Source organism: Dermacentor variabilis, chromosome 4, assembly GCF_050947875.1.
Source record: "Dermacentor variabilis isolate Ectoservices chromosome 4, ASM5094787v1, whole genome shotgun sequence".
Lineage (NCBI taxonomy): Eukaryota > Metazoa > Arthropoda > Arachnida > Ixodida > Ixodidae > Dermacentor > Dermacentor variabilis.
In genome coordinates this window covers 99,778,510-99,793,873 of record NC_134571.1, presented here as the reverse complement: position 1 = coordinate 99,793,873, position 15,364 = coordinate 99,778,510, and the positions used below count along the sequence as shown (strand labels likewise).

Genomic DNA, 15,364 nt, shown 5'->3' with positions numbered 1-15,364 from the left:
CCCCCCAGCGCTAGCAGCGACCGACTGATACTGCTGAATGCCGCTGACGCCGCTAGAGAGTCAAGATAACGTGACTGCATAGAACACCGTCGCCGCCATGCAGAAAGAGGAGGAAAGGGTCCCTTTCCCCCCCCCCCTGTTCTTGTGTGGCGGATAGGGTGCTCTTCAGTTGCCGACGCGCCGGTTATTTCACGTAGGCCCCGGCACGTCGACGAATACGTGACCACCTTCCCACGGCTAGACCTGGTTCTTAGCGCTGCGGAAGCGAGGGTATCATATTGTTTGTGTCGGCATCGGCGGCGTTGTCCCTGAAACCAACTCCGCAGCTGGGGTTGACTCACTATCGGCGTCAGCGGCATCAGTCAGTCGCTGCTATCTCTTCCCTCCTCCCTTTATCGTGTTGTCCGCTTGCTGCGCGCGCTTCTGCCCCCATCGTTTGCCGCTGGGTGTACACGCCGCCCCCCTCCCCCCTCTTCCTGCGAGTCTCCGGTTGTCAAAGCGTCGGCTCGAACTTAATTCCTTTCTTCGCTCCTCCTCCAATGCAACCCCTGTGCGGTGGCAATCAGAGAGCCAGATCGGTGGCGGCGGATCTGTATATGTGCGCCGCCCGAGCCGAAATTGCCGCTGCCGTTCGCCCTGTGCGGTGGCAATCAGAGAGCCAGATCGGTGGCGGCGGATCTGTATATGTGCACCGCCCGAGCCGAAATTGCCGCTGCCGTTCGCCACTGCGAAATTATCTGCCAGTTCTTTCTGAGCCATGAGCGAGACGACCGATGGAAGTCCTCCGTCTGCTGCTGCTGCTGCTGCTGCTAAACGAGCTGCCAGAGCAGAGGCCCAGCGCCGTCGCCGTCAGAATCCAGAGGTGCGTGCCGCCGAAGCAGAAGCTTACCTAGTGGAGTCTTTGTTAAAGGAATACGTGTGAAAAATAAAAAAAAATTCTGTGATAGCGCATACATGTGTTGCTCGATTTCTTTGCCTCAATCTATCGAAAAGGTGAAACAGCTTATTTGCTGCGCTCAAATTTCGCATTAGGAAGTAACGTAATCGTCGGTAATTTTTTTTTCATATAAACAAGTGTCTGCATTAGCGTTATAGTCATCCTTAGCTTTCAGCAAAGAATTTGTAGTTAATCCAATTTAGGGGGCTTTGATTTTGAAGTAGGCTCTTCCCCGCAGCTTTCCTAAGACGATATGCCTTTTCGCATTCTTCAGTCCGCCATGGGGAACCTTTCCTGCTTCTAGTAGAAACTCCCATAATAAATGTAGACTGCACTGTTGTGCGAATAAGACCTTTTAGAACCTTCTCCGCGCGCTCAGCGTTATCAGGCGAAGTTAATGAGTTAATAGCAGAGTGCACAATCTCTTTATATGCTTCGCTGTTGATAAATTTCATCGTTTCATCACTGACTCTATGCAAGGAACGCATGATAGAAAAGAAACTAAAGGAAAATGATCACTGGCAGTTCCACTATCTAGAGACGTCCATGATGGCATGCTAACTCCAGCGGCTGCATGAGTTAGGCCGATCACAGATCTTGAATCTCGGCGCATAAGTGTTACGGCCCCTCTATTACAGCAGCGAACATTTTTAATGATAGCCGTTATCGCAGGAGTTCACCACTCGTATCTGAGCGATAACCCCACGAAATATGATGTGAATAAAATCCCCTGTAATGACAGCTCTGTCCAATTTTCTCAATGAACCATCAAATTAGTCTATTCTACGGACGCCTGTAGGAAAGAAAGCGTTTACTATGGCACGGCCGCTGGATCCAGCGGCCATGACTATAGTGACAGCAATACTGAGCGTGACAGCAACACTGAGGCGATTGTGACGTTGAACTGAAGCTGTGATGAAAGCAGTTTTAGACTGCTCCATAAAGCACGTTTCCAGCTGCATGCTGCCCTTGTTTTAGTCAACATTTTCATCATGCCTTCATATAATTCCCGTTATTAAGAAAGATCAGTGCCGATGCCGTTTTATAAAGAAATTGAAAAAATTGAAATGTTCTTGTACTATGGGCTTATGGCAAGGTGCCGAAGCAAAATAAGAAAAAAAAAGCAACGACCGATTACAATGTCACGAACCTGACCGGTCAAGTTTTCTTGTTATCCAGATGTAACCAGCAGCATTTAAATATTCTGTCCATTCACCTTACATACGACCAATGTTTCTCAAACGTGATACCCCATAACTCTGTCAATACTAAACGTTTCAAAGAGACGTTAAAGGGAACATCAAGTTGACCTGTATTTGTGCACTACGCTTCTACAATGTCCCCGAAAACACAATGTTGCAATTTTTGTTGTACTTATGAACCAAGTTGCGCAAGAAAATGCTTTACTAAGCCGAAAAAATAGTTTATCGCTAAAGGTGGACCACATTGTATTCTAAATAAGCTAAAAACTTAAAACGTTTCTGTAATTTTTACTGCCACTTTTTGAGCCACTTTGGCTCAAGTACGAGAAGAGATTTTGACATCCGTGACGTCACACTGATTTATCAAAACTAAGATTTGATCACATTTCTTCTTTATTCTTTTTTTGTTTTAATGGCGCAATGGCCCTCATTTTCTCTTTTGGTAATCAGCCTATCACCGCAAAATTTGTTAAAATTGAGTTTGAAGGAATGATAAGCCATCAAAACTAATTTAGTAGTTCTCTTTAGTGTCCCTGCAAGTGTCCGCGTACTCTTGATTTTCAGAGTAATACATTCTGATTTGGTGTACTGACATATTATTTGCGCTCCAATTTAAGCCTAGCTGAAAGATTTGTCAGTACACGCTTCATACGGGTTCGAATGCCCTAAGTGATAGCCAGCACTTCGTGGTAGTGGGTGTGTACACAGTATTTTGTACATAACTGTGTTTTCTTCTTTGTTTCTTTTTTATCCTTCTTGTCTGCCAGTGACCCATAATAGACACTTTGATTTCACCGTAACTCTTACATGAACTACACGTTACCTTCCTTCAACATCGCTGCAACCTTCCATACAGGGGCCTCACGAGCTGGATACGCTGTGTAGATATGAATCGTTCGAAAGACTGCAAAAAAAAAGCATTGCGGCGATACCAAACTCTCGATGACTGTCGACAGAAGTGAGTTAGCACTGAATCAATATGTACCGACATAACATATTGCCACCGTTGAAACAAGTTACGTATGAGGCGTGTACTACACCGGGACTCCTTTTTCGAGCTTCCCTAAGAACACTCGGCGCCATCTAGCGCCGCCGCTGCTAAGCCTGCGCGTGACCTCCGAAATACATCGCGCGCGGGTGCGTGCGACAGCAGAGAAACGCGTCATGCAGCAACCTGGCTAGATAGATAGCCCCCGAAAAGTACGCGAAGTACCCCAAGAATGCGAACACATTAAAGCGGGGTAAAAAAAAACAATGGAATCGGTCACAGCAGCGCTAACAACCACGTCCTGCGCTGAAATGACTTTTGTTCATACATGTGGTTTTCAAACAGTAAATGGAAACTCTACCATACTGTCATTTTTTTTAAATGCCGTTAGCATTCCTGGATTATTTCACACACTTTTCGGGGTCTATCTGCAGGTCACCGTCAGATCCTTCCGTCGGCGGTTACGTAAGTTTGACGTCAGGAGATTGGAATAAGCAGGGCGCGCATAAGCAGAGCACGAATAAACAGAGCGCACGCGGCCTGCAAGCTTTCTACACGCATCCTACAATTGCCTGCATGTCTATCCTTCAGCATGTTGGCCGGAACCCAATGTTTTCAAAGGGTTGTAGGTGCCGTATAAAAGGTGTTATAACTTTTCCAAAGCACAGCTGATTGATTTTTGCTGAAAAGGATATAAATTTTTTTTATTTAAACGAAAATTACGCATACTTGGCTCTGAAGTGTTCAATTAAATGTTGTCCGCACAGTGTCTTCTTCTGGTTTTGTCAGCATTGTGTCGAGCCACGCAAACAGGAACACATCGGGATAAAGGAAAGCACGATGACCACCCTGAAAAAATAAGGTTCAAGGCAGCCAGTGCACGCACCAAATATAGTCACCGAAATGGCGTGCTGTAGAAAACTCTGTGGCTGAAACCACGGTGAGTGCGATGATGGTTTACTCAGTCATCATCAGAAAGCCAAAGTTCTTTGGGCCTTGTTTCATTTACCTGTCATTTTGCTATTTATGCCCCCAATGGATTAACTATTCATGTCATTGCGGGTCTAGTAAAGAAGTAAATCATTTATATAGCCGTTTCTTCAACGTATCAGTGGAAAGATACACGGATCCCTGAGAGAGTGTAATCGGGAGCAGCGTTTCTCTTCACTATTGCTTGTAGCTTCCACTTCATTCGCTCACACTTCAATCATGTAGTAACAACTTGCCGTCTGCTGTAATAACAATTTTGATTTTTCCTGTTTGTAGGTATATCAACAAGATGTCTCGCTCTTACCGCACTGACTTTGAGAGCCTTCTTTTGTATATATCCCATAACTAAACGCACTAATTATACTATATGTAATAAATAAAGATGATCCTAATTCTGATAGACGTTAGCCAGTATATGCAGGTTCCCTATAACGAGGGTTTATTGTAATGCTATTTGCCTCCTCCCCCTCACCCAACCAGTGCCTATCTTCACTCTGTTATACGAAAAACTAAGAACCCTCACGCAACAACTGATGCAGCAAGCAAAAGCAAAATCAAACAAGCCGTGAGCTCCCTACTACAAAATTTCTCTTCAAGCTGCACCAACGAACACGACTCTTCTGCCAACAGCCTCCCCGCCCAATTTTCGCACTTGCCTTCCACAGACCTTCGTCGTTCATAGAGTTTTCTCCAGACCGGTCTCGTGTTCTTAATTGGCAAAGCTTCATTTCGTGCAGTCTGGAAAGTCGAAAACAAACCGCTTTCGACCACCTCATTGCCTTCCACAATACGTCCAATCACCATATAAGGGAAAACAAAATTACCTTTCCGCCACAGAGAGAAAAAAAAAGGCGGGAACAGCACTTACAGCTTCGAGAAGTTCAGCTGTTACCCGGTCTAATTACCCTGCAAACAAAGAGGGCCACTTCCAGCCAGCGGAAAATAAAAGCCTGCTGCCGTTAACGCTTGGATTCGGTTGAATCCAGTTTCCATGTAACGCTGTCTTTATTTTTATTTTTTTATTTCCTCGTTCCTTCCTTTTCCCTTCTGTGTTCTTTAACACACAGTTAATCATTTGACGCCGAGTTGAGAGACAGGTATCATGTTCTTCTTGGGATTCAGGCCGCTCATTCACGAAACTTAACTGAACAAACAACAGAAGTGAAACTTCGGGTTTTTTTATGCTACCCAGCAAAATGTTGTAAAAAATAAAACACAAAATAAAACAGCAAAGTATGACCAATCTTAGTGACATATCTCTCTTCTTGTCTTCTGTTTTCTGCTTGTCACATTTCCCGTAGTTTCGCTAGCATATTACGTTGATGACATTTTTACGTCATTTCACGGGAAAGAACAGTTGCATAAGTTCGCTATTTTATGGAAGTAACTTTTTACTCCCCTCTTGTCTGCAGTTTCAAGGGAGTAGGAGGTAGTCCGTCGGCAGGACTACGATGTGTTTGTAACAAATCGTACTCGTTACATCGAAAGCATCAGAAGTGACAAGAGGCCCGGCACTGCGCCGACACATGAGAAAATAAACTCTACGCAGCCACGATTTGAGTGGGGCGACTGGCCCGGTGAGCAGCTGCATGTTTTCATAAATTCAGATTAACTGGCTGACGCATATGATGTCTGACTGCTCATACGTGGTGAAGCAGCACACAAATATTAATTCAGGATAGTAAAGAGACCAACAAAACTAATTTCGTCCGTAATATTCTTGTCTAACTTATCACTTTACTCTATACCTATAGGATTAATTCTGTTAAAGTTAAACGAGAAAGAAAATCTGCCCTTCAGCAATTTTTTAATGAAACAATATCTGTAGTTTGCATCGAAATAACTTTTCTGTAAAAAACATAAATTTTCTTCGTTTTCTCCCAATATTTTGTGCAGTGTATTCATCTAAAATAAAGCATTGTCACTGTGCAACGCATGAAATAAAGAAAACGCGGGTAGTGATGGCTGCACATAGAGCTTCAGGCGGGTTTATCCTGATAAGCTGGGCAGAGTAACAGCATAACGTTTCTTTTCCTTTCTCTCTCTCTTTCTTTTTCTTTTTTTTAAGTGTGCAAAGTGTGCTCGCGCGAATATATTTGTACGAGCCGTCGGGCTTGCCTTACGTGAAAAGCCTAACCTACTGAAAGGTATTGCACACGCTCGAACTGCTGGCGAATCAACAGACAAAATATTGCTTTCTATTAGTCTCAACGAAACGTTCCCGTAGAATGTTCCACTACGAGCATTATCGAGCAGACATACGCACCAGAAATCACTGGTAACTCGGAATCAGTATAGTTGGGACTCGTTTTGTTTTTAGAGTAAACGTCAACTTACTGATCGAGACACCGGTTTTGCCATAGAACCTCCAAAAATGTTTACTTATATCGTCGTCATTTTCGTGCCTGTTCTCATTCTGTTTCATTAGCTCTTTTCTTCCGGACCAGAACCACATAGTACTTCTTATTTCGGCTAACGCCAGCCATAAGGCGCACAGATTACAGCCAAACTGCAGATATCACAAGTAGAATTAGGTTTGGGCCATTAGGTCGAAACTGACGACTGCAAGCCGATCAACAAATCAATTTCCATTTCACCTAATCTTAACGTATATAACATCGTCCTGCGGCTATTTACTATCGGCGGCAGTTCCGCGGGTATACTGGCAGCAAATGTCGTCTTAAGTTAGCGATATCGTAAACGGAAGCCATTCTTTACGAAAAAGTTTGGTATAGGAACGTCGTAGCAACGTACTCCGTTAATTGAGCAAGCTAATGCGTCCGTTGTCATGAATCATTGTCCAGAAGAGAAAAAAGAAAGTTGGAAGGGTCTAGTAACAGAAAAAAGGCGAGGATCTTGATCGGGTCAGCGTGCTGTGTACAGGGAGCGCTGAACGTGGTTGATGAGGCGAAAGGGCTCCCAAAAGATATAAACAAGGAACGCGAGTATGTGCACAGCCTCTGTCACGTCTGCCTAGAGCAATGTTAATATAACCTTGTGCCGTAAAGAAAAGGAAGCATAATCTCACATCATTCTTAATGTTTAAGGCATGGTACTAGATTGTTGTGGCTTTCCTCGGGCTCTTTCGAACCCCTAAACGTGCCCTATGCGTTTCTTCGTTCAGCAACACAGCACTCCATCGCTCGACTGGAGCCGTGCATCGTCGGCACGCCAGCTCTCCTTAAGTTTCGAGCGTGTCGCGGACGCCAATCTTCTTAACAATGATTTTGGTTTAACGTCTCAAAGGGTGCGCTAACAGTGCTAATAGCTAACAGCACGGATTAAGACAGCCAGGAGGGCCGACTCACTTGCAGTGCAAGTTTGGCGCGGCCAGCTGTAGTATATACACGTCGTTCCATACCTTTCCACCGTACTGGCATTCCTTCACTGGCATCCTCCTTTCTTCGTGTCTTTTGCAACCATGGTCTAACTTCACTAGCTGTTCACGCAGTGTGCCTACCACCCTGCGCACAGGGTAGGAGGCGGAAATGACCAGCGCGCGGAAGGCGCTCGTCCACCAAGTGTCAGCGAGCGCGGTTCGGTCTGCACGGGCGACGTCTGTATACCGCTAACGCCTGGTGTGAGATAGCTTGCATCTGAGCATGCGCCATAACATTAAAGGAACTGCCTTCGATTTCCATTCGCCTTTTTCGTCTTGCCGGTCAACGTGACATCCGTGGCTATGCAGTCGCTACAAGCGATAAGACACCGCAGGGCAGGGCCGCGTAAGAAAAGCGGGAAGAAACGGCTCGGGCGCGTGCTGTCCGGAAAGTATAGGTTTGTTTCGCTCTTTCGCTAACTTTTGCAGTGGTGAGGACTTTGACCGCCGATACAAAGGCGCCGATGCAAAGGGTGCGCGCTGTCGCGTGAGAGCTTAGGGGCGTATGGACGTTTATGCGCTGGGATGGAGTGCTCGGTGAAGACAGCCCTCCCACTCTTCTGGCTCTCTCTCTCTTTTTCTCTTGTATGGCTAGATAGCAGTACAGCGGCGGTGCAGTCGCCTTGTACGCCGGCGCGAGCGCCGTCGGATACAAGACATACAACGAATCAGCTTATAGGTGTGTATAGACACTAGCGCTACAGATTTTCTGGTTAGCGACTCTGTTCTTTACCGAATTATGTAATGAAACAAACAATTAACGTACCTAATATCCACATTGCAACAATATACGTCCTCAAGCGCATCATTATTTTATTAAAATGAATAGCTTTCGAGAAGCGTTCGCTCATTCACTCAGAAACATCTTCGATGACTCCTGGATAACTTTTACACGTTTTACAATCGGCGAGATTGTGTTTCAAGCCGCGAGAGAAACGAGTGCAGCAGGAGGAAGACGCCTGAAAGTGGAGAATCACCGGGTTCGCGCCCTTTTCGTTTGTGCTTCGACGCTGCGGTGCCCACTGTGCATGTCGCGGCGTCTTCGCATGCGTACCAATGTGTGCTCTCCTTGTGGCACACCAGGCGTAGCACCGTCGATATCAATGTAGCGTCCGCGACCGCGTTCGCGCCCTTTCCGTTTGTGTTTCGACCCCGCGTTGCTCACTGTGCATGTCGCGGCGCCTCTTCTTCGCATTGTTAGGAACGGCCTGCGGAGGTACCGACATGCAAAGTTTTATCAGCCAGCTGCAGCAGCGAGGTTGACGTTTTCTAGGAACCAACCGTGAGTCTCCAGCCGAACGGCGCCCCTAGGTCTGCTGTGGAGACTTGCTTTGAAAGGACAAGGCGTCATTCCGCAGCCTCTTGGCGTCACGATGTCTGCTGCGGCGACTGACTGTGTGAGGAGGGCAATACACCGATTCAGCAACTCTTCGTCGCCGGAATGCCGAGACGAAGTCGGCGAACCAGGCTTTTTTATAACTCGCCATCACCGACCTGGTCTGTCGGGAGCGGGGGAGTTCCTGAGGGAATGTATTTGGCGGCACCGTCCCACGCGCCTTTCAAGACGCCAGATAATGAAGAACCACGGCGGCCACTCTGCGGGGGTCAGCTCGGTGGTTAAGAGGCGCCTCCTTAGGGCAAGACCCAGTTCTGCGAAGACCGTCTCGCCTCGGTGGGGGCCGTGAAACCTGTGCGGACGTGTGTGTGTAAGCCCTCCCGCTCAAAGGCGGCTCGGCTACGATGACTCTGGTCGAACGTTTTCTCTCACCTAGGGGTCTAGGGAGGACAGAGTGTATTTAAGGAGCTGTTGCGAGGCTCCTCAGTGAGCTTTCTCTCGCAGTCATGCTAGACTGATGAACTGCAACGTCCTTATGTAGATACTGCAAATGAACCCATATTCCTAGTTCTTGATGAGAACAAGTCTCTCACTTCAACAACGTCCTCAGCGTGAATGTATTGGACGACGGCATGGGCCAGCTACAATCTAATTCATGCCCAACTCCAAAACTTTACAGCATGTGGCACACCAGGCGTAGCACCTGCGAGATCAATGTAGCGTGCGCGACCGCGTTCGCGCCGTTTCCGTTTGTGCTTCGACCCCGCGGTGCTCGCTGTGCATGTCGCGGCGCTTCCTCTTCGCATGCGTACCAATGTGTGCTCTCCCTGTGGCACACCAGGCGTAGCACCTGCGAGATGAATGTAGCGTCCGCGACCGCGTTGGCGCCCTTTCCGTTTGTGCTTCGACCCCGCGGTGCTCGATGTGCATGTCTCCAAGACATACTCAAGACAGACTCCAAAAGACAGACAAGACAGACTCCAAAAGATGACACGGACTACAATCTCAGTCTGCGCGCCAAGATTACGTCAATGTGACACGAACTGCAGCTGGTGGAAATTAAAGTACGCGCGTTAGTTAGACCTAAATTGATGCATTTCATTCGGTGAGCACTGCATGCACCACGAACAGATGCTTAGATTCGCTTTATTTTGGGGACAGCAGACTTCCAATAATTTGACTTCGGCTAATTCGATTTTTCTTTCGGTTAATTCGAACACGACCGAAGGTGCCGGCCGGCATCCATACATTCCTACTGACCCAAACCTCGGTTATTTCAATCGCGCAATTGGCCTTTACCGGATAATTCGAACTTGACTGGTCAGCTTGCGACCGTATTATGCGGTGAAGGGTACACAGTTTATTGCAGTGAAGTATACCAAGAATGAAAAGAGAGCCACCGTCACAGGATAAAGTACACGTTCCTTAACTATACAGGCACGCATGCACAATCTCCGGTCACAGTACAATCTGCTAGATGCCTAATAAGCATACTGGCAGCCATTCAGAGCTGTACCTGAAGTTGTTGTGCGATTTGAGCCCTCGTTTCGCCTACCATGTGTGTCTCGTATATGAGGCTGTTAACGGTGCCTACTACATGTTCCTTAACAATATGCGCGCGCTCCGTGCACCAACGGAGAAAAACATCTATTTTGGGAAAGCTAGTGAAAAAGAAGGCAGTAAGATGAAAACAACTTGAACTTTTAAAGCCAATGAAAGATGGGGGGGGGGGGGGTGTCAATCTTAACATCGATGGTCGTAACGTGACCGGAGACGTTGCATGTGTGTGTGTAAATTAAGGAATGCGTGCTATGTCCTATAACAGTGGCAGCTTTCCCCCGCTTGGTGTGCTTCACCGCAGAACACAGCTCTACTGCGGCGCAGCTAAATATAAAGGCAAATGTTGCCAAGTGAATCAAGGGCGTGTTTCAGCGTTTTTTGTGCCATTTGTTTAATTTGACCCATCGGAAAATTCGACCAGTTTCATCAACCCCATCAGCATTGGCTTAAGGCAAGTCGACTGTGCATGTAACCTCATAGCGGCGCGGCGGCGCTTGTCAATTTTTCGCCCAGCTTACCTCTGAAATACCAGCAAACTTGTCACAACGGTTTAGAACCACTGTCATACGGCCTTGGATGTTAGGCCTGCCCAGCGCTGCTTCACCAGGATTCAGCGGCCAAAGTTAGTTTGGTACTGAGAATATCAATGCAGATCTATTTGTAGTTGCTGTATGGCCCTAGGAAAGCTGAGCCGAGAAATCATCTCACCAACGAAAGTGAGTGTGAGGGGCTATCTCATTGACATCTACTTTCTTAACAGCCGCCATTTTTTTGGCATTTAGCGCACGGATCAGGCCAAAAAAATTGAGTGGTATGGTGTCCAAAACATCAGTCGCTGTAGTACACTGGTTGAACAAAGAAGGTGGCTGTTCCATTAACCGAGAAAGTCCGAAAAATCGGTCAGCGTCTGTAAATGTGTTGGCTACAAGCCGTGACAATGACAGTGCATCTTCCTCAACGATACCGAAACTGCCCATAGTACATGTCTTCAAATATATATTAGTTCTTTCTGAATATTTCAATATATCAAATATTTGCACAAGCCTATTCGTGACTTTGCTGTGCGTACATGTGCGTACATGTGCGTTTGTCAACTCCACTGCCCTCTGCAACTATGTACTCCCTGCACTACAGATATCTGTATGATGAGCTGTCTTTATCCCCATACTGGCACAGACACAAACATCACTACAAATAATGCACTGAAATTTTGTCATGCATGCTGTCAAGTAGCAATTTACCAATGTCAATCAGTTTCTTTTTTTTATGTGAATTTGATGAGGCACAAGATGAAGCACCCAACCTGCACTCACCAAAGTTACCAAGTGCAAAATTTGTTAGCCACCTATGTTAACAACGCAATTTCTTAGAGCGAATAGCTTTTCTTGGCCTCTTCTGCCCATTTTTGTGGTTGGTCAGTGTTAGGACTCTGCAAGGAAAACATTTGTTTGACTGTTCGTTCACGCTATTCAATTACATTGACAATCGTCGTCTATGGTTTGTGCACAATTTTTGGATTTTGGGCATGATGCATTTTTGCATGGGCTTCACAGTGATGTTCAATATACAGTCTTGCACAGCTTGAACAATAACAACACAACTTCTAAGCATACTGAAATTTGTTCAAGGTTAGTTTTTACTGTGTTACTAATGTCGTCAGAGAATTAAAAATTGTGACCAGTGTGACAACTTCGGCATCTGATGGACATACCAGAGTAGCACTTCATGGTTTAGAACTCTTGAACTTTGATCATGTACGGCTCAGGAGCATAGAAACATTGTGAAAATATTTATTTGTATCATTTTTCCTTCTCCAAACATGGGACCTTAAGCATGAGGGAAGAGGATATTACACAGTGTACATTATACAGCAATAAAGTGCACAGTTATATCAGCACTCCAACTAGTACGATTTTAAAGAAAGAAACAACGACTCAAAGGGAAGCACAGATTGACATGCCTCCCCAGAAAGCACACAGTCCTTGCATTCGTGGGACTTCATACACTCACAATGCCTGTTTCAGGATATATGAAGCGTCGCACACACATGGCTTTTACTTCTGTAACACATGAGGCATAACACTTCTGTAGTTTGACAACATAGCACTGAATGAAGAAATAAATAAGCCATCTCATATATCAATACAGAATTGAGGGCATCAGTTTTTTTTTCTTTTACTCTAAAGGTAAGCCTAACAGACCTTGTGTCCTACAAATGGCATGTTTTGTTTTGAAAGAGACTGAATACAACAAATTACCTGCGGTGAAAATGCATGGATCAGATGTGTGCATATATACACTGAAGGTTATTAGCAAAGCAACTATCATACACAGGCCCAAACACAAACAGTGATTCTGCCTTCTGCCTCACAATCCAATTGTCTCTTTGCAACTAAATAGCAATGGAGTGGAAAACACTTCATCATAATAACACTAGGATGTATACTGTACAAGGTTAAAGACCCCCCTAGAGTGACCTAGAATTGGAGAGTGCCTGGAACAAGCTTCCAAAAGTGAAGCCAAACGACTGTAACGCCGTTGGGGGCGCTGCGATCGGTACCACTCATGCGGCGTGGTGCAGAGGTAGAATGTCTGCTTCCCACGCAAAAGGCCGCGGTTCGAATCTCAGCAAAGGGTAGTGTTTTTCTCTTTTTTTAATATTTCATGCGTTGATGTTTATATTATTTATACTGCTGCTCAATACTTGCTTCCGTTGCTATGTAATGCAAGAGAGAGTGAACCTTAACATGGAAGAATAACAATAAAATTAAATTTTTTAACATAGAACGATAATTTTTGCAGCGCCACCTCACGGGAATGAACAAAACTATCCGAACCAAAGCATGGCCTCCGAGACCGGTACGCATACACAAGCCTGCCGACGCTGGCTCGACAGGCTCCGCTTGCTTCGCTAGCTGTATTTTCCGAAGCCATCGACGCAAAAGGGAAACGGGCTGTAGTAGCCAACGTTCGGTGACTGCGAAACAGCGCGCTTCGAACACTGCATATGCTGCGTCGATGCGTGTACTCATACGCTGAATGCACCCCAAGAATGCACCCCAAATCTCCCATCACTGATGGTATGCAAGGAGCATGCACTCTTGTAAATATTTTGAAAAGTCAAGTATTATGCCAATAAAGAAGGCTGTTCAAGAAGGGTAGTCTTTGCTTGTTAACTAATTAAACCTACCTCTATGCACAAATCTCATTTGCATGCACTTAGCTCATGCACACTATTATGTCCACTGTTTTGTTTATAATTAGCAAGAATGAAAGCACAGGCAAAATGTCACTTCTTTAGCGCTACTGTGTTGATGGCTTCGGAAAACACAGCCAGCGAAGCCTGTCGAGCCAGCGTCGGCGGGCTTGTGTATGCGTACAAGCCTCGGAGGCCACGCTTTGGTTGGGATAGTTTTGTTCATTCCCGTGAGGTGGCACTGCAAAAATTATCGTTTAATGTTACAAAATTTAATTTTATTGTTATTCCTCCATGTTATGGTTCACTCTTTCTTGCATTACATGGCAACGGAAGCAAGTATTAAGCAGCACTATAAAGAATTTAAACATCAACACATGAAGTATTTAAAAAAAGGTAAAAACATTACCACTAGCTGAGATTCGAAACCCGGTCTTTTGCGTGGGAGGCAGACATTCTACCGCTGCACCATGCCGCGTGAGTGCTACCGATAGTAGCGCCCCCAACGGCGTTACGGTCTTTTGGCTTTTTTTTTTAATGCATTGAAAGAGCGGCCGTTCCGGACACTCTCCATATTCTAGTACACTCTAACCCCCCTCCCCAGTGGACTTGCGACATGGAGCTCCTAATTACAGTCAATGATGCCTTGCAAGAATGCCAAATGAAAAAAGAAAAAAAAAAGATGAGGGGAGGGGAGCAATTAGAATGAGTGAGTACCATACACTTAAAGAATGACATGTGTGGAGCATCCAGCGATATTCAGTGGTGTCTGGTTAAAGAGTGCGTTTGGTTCTTAACCATAGGTCTCCGATGATTACAAAGTCTGCATATACAAGGACCCTCTGTGAGTGGCCACATGCCTGTCAAAAGCTCAAATACGATGCCAACCAAAGGCACTCCTGAGATCAAAAGCAGGTAACTGCATTTCCTGTCAAAGCTCAAAAAAAGGTACCAGAGTCAAAAACTTTTTTTTAAAAATAATAATAATAAAGAAAAAGGTTGCTGTTTGGATCAGCTTGCCAAAATCAACACTGTGCATTTGATAAAAAAGGGTCGACATGAGACGGCACTCACTCAGTGACATCATCCTTGTCTCTTTTCTATTCAATACCTTGTACATACTGCAGGAGGTGCACGTATACTTTCATTGCTGAGAGAGAGAGAGAGGAAAGAACTGCCGAGTGCATGAGAAAACAACCCTACAGAGATGCTCAGGGCACTTTTTCTTTTTATCAAAGTGGTGCGACACCATAAAAACTGCAATGACTTTTGCTGCCTGCCAGAGAAAAAAAAAAACAAAGAAAAAGAGGAGAAAGGGAGCTTAGTGTCTTTATGCACCAAACGTGCCATCTGTGTCCTCCTCCTTCCTTTTGATGCAACACGCAGCACACTGAGCCTCGTCCAAAATGCACTGCCATCCACTGTCATCCATACCACCTTTCATGACACTGACCATTCTCACTTCACAAAAAAAAAAAAGAAACTTCAGTGAACTTCACCAAGTGGAGCCAGCTTTCCTTCCTTTCTTTCTTTTTTTTTTTTCAGTCTTCCACTTCCCGGATTTTTCGCACACGCTTCCACTCCCCTGTGGTGTAGTTCATCTGAAAGTGTGTCTCCACGATGGCCTGCTTCACGGTACCATTGGGCTGGACAATTTCTTCCTTGTTTTCACTCAGCCGGATGGTGATCAGGTTTCCAAGCTCAGGGCAAGGATTGGCTGCAAAAAAAAAAAAAAAAGCATTTGTAGTGTAAATGATGCTCTCTCATACATGGACC

The 15,364-nt window shown here is 45.5% G+C and overlaps 1 protein-coding gene across 4 annotated transcripts in view; it reads right to left on the bottom strand.

Moving 5' to 3' along the window:
* Nucleotides 1-12,166: 12,166 nt before the first annotated feature.
* The window catches only part of LOC142579569 (negative elongation factor A-like), a 66,448-nt gene continuing 63,250 nt past the window's right edge, over nucleotides 12,167-15,364 (bottom strand). For all 4 annotated transcript variants that reach the window (XM_075689919.1, XM_075689922.1, XM_075689920.1 and 1 more), the window contains exon 12: nucleotides 12,167-15,305. In XM_075689919.1, the coding sequence (XP_075546034.1) occupies nucleotides 15,130-15,305 (176 nt within the window). In that variant the 3' untranslated portion in view covers nucleotides 12,167-15,129. The remainder of the gene's footprint in view (nucleotides 15,306-15,364) is intronic.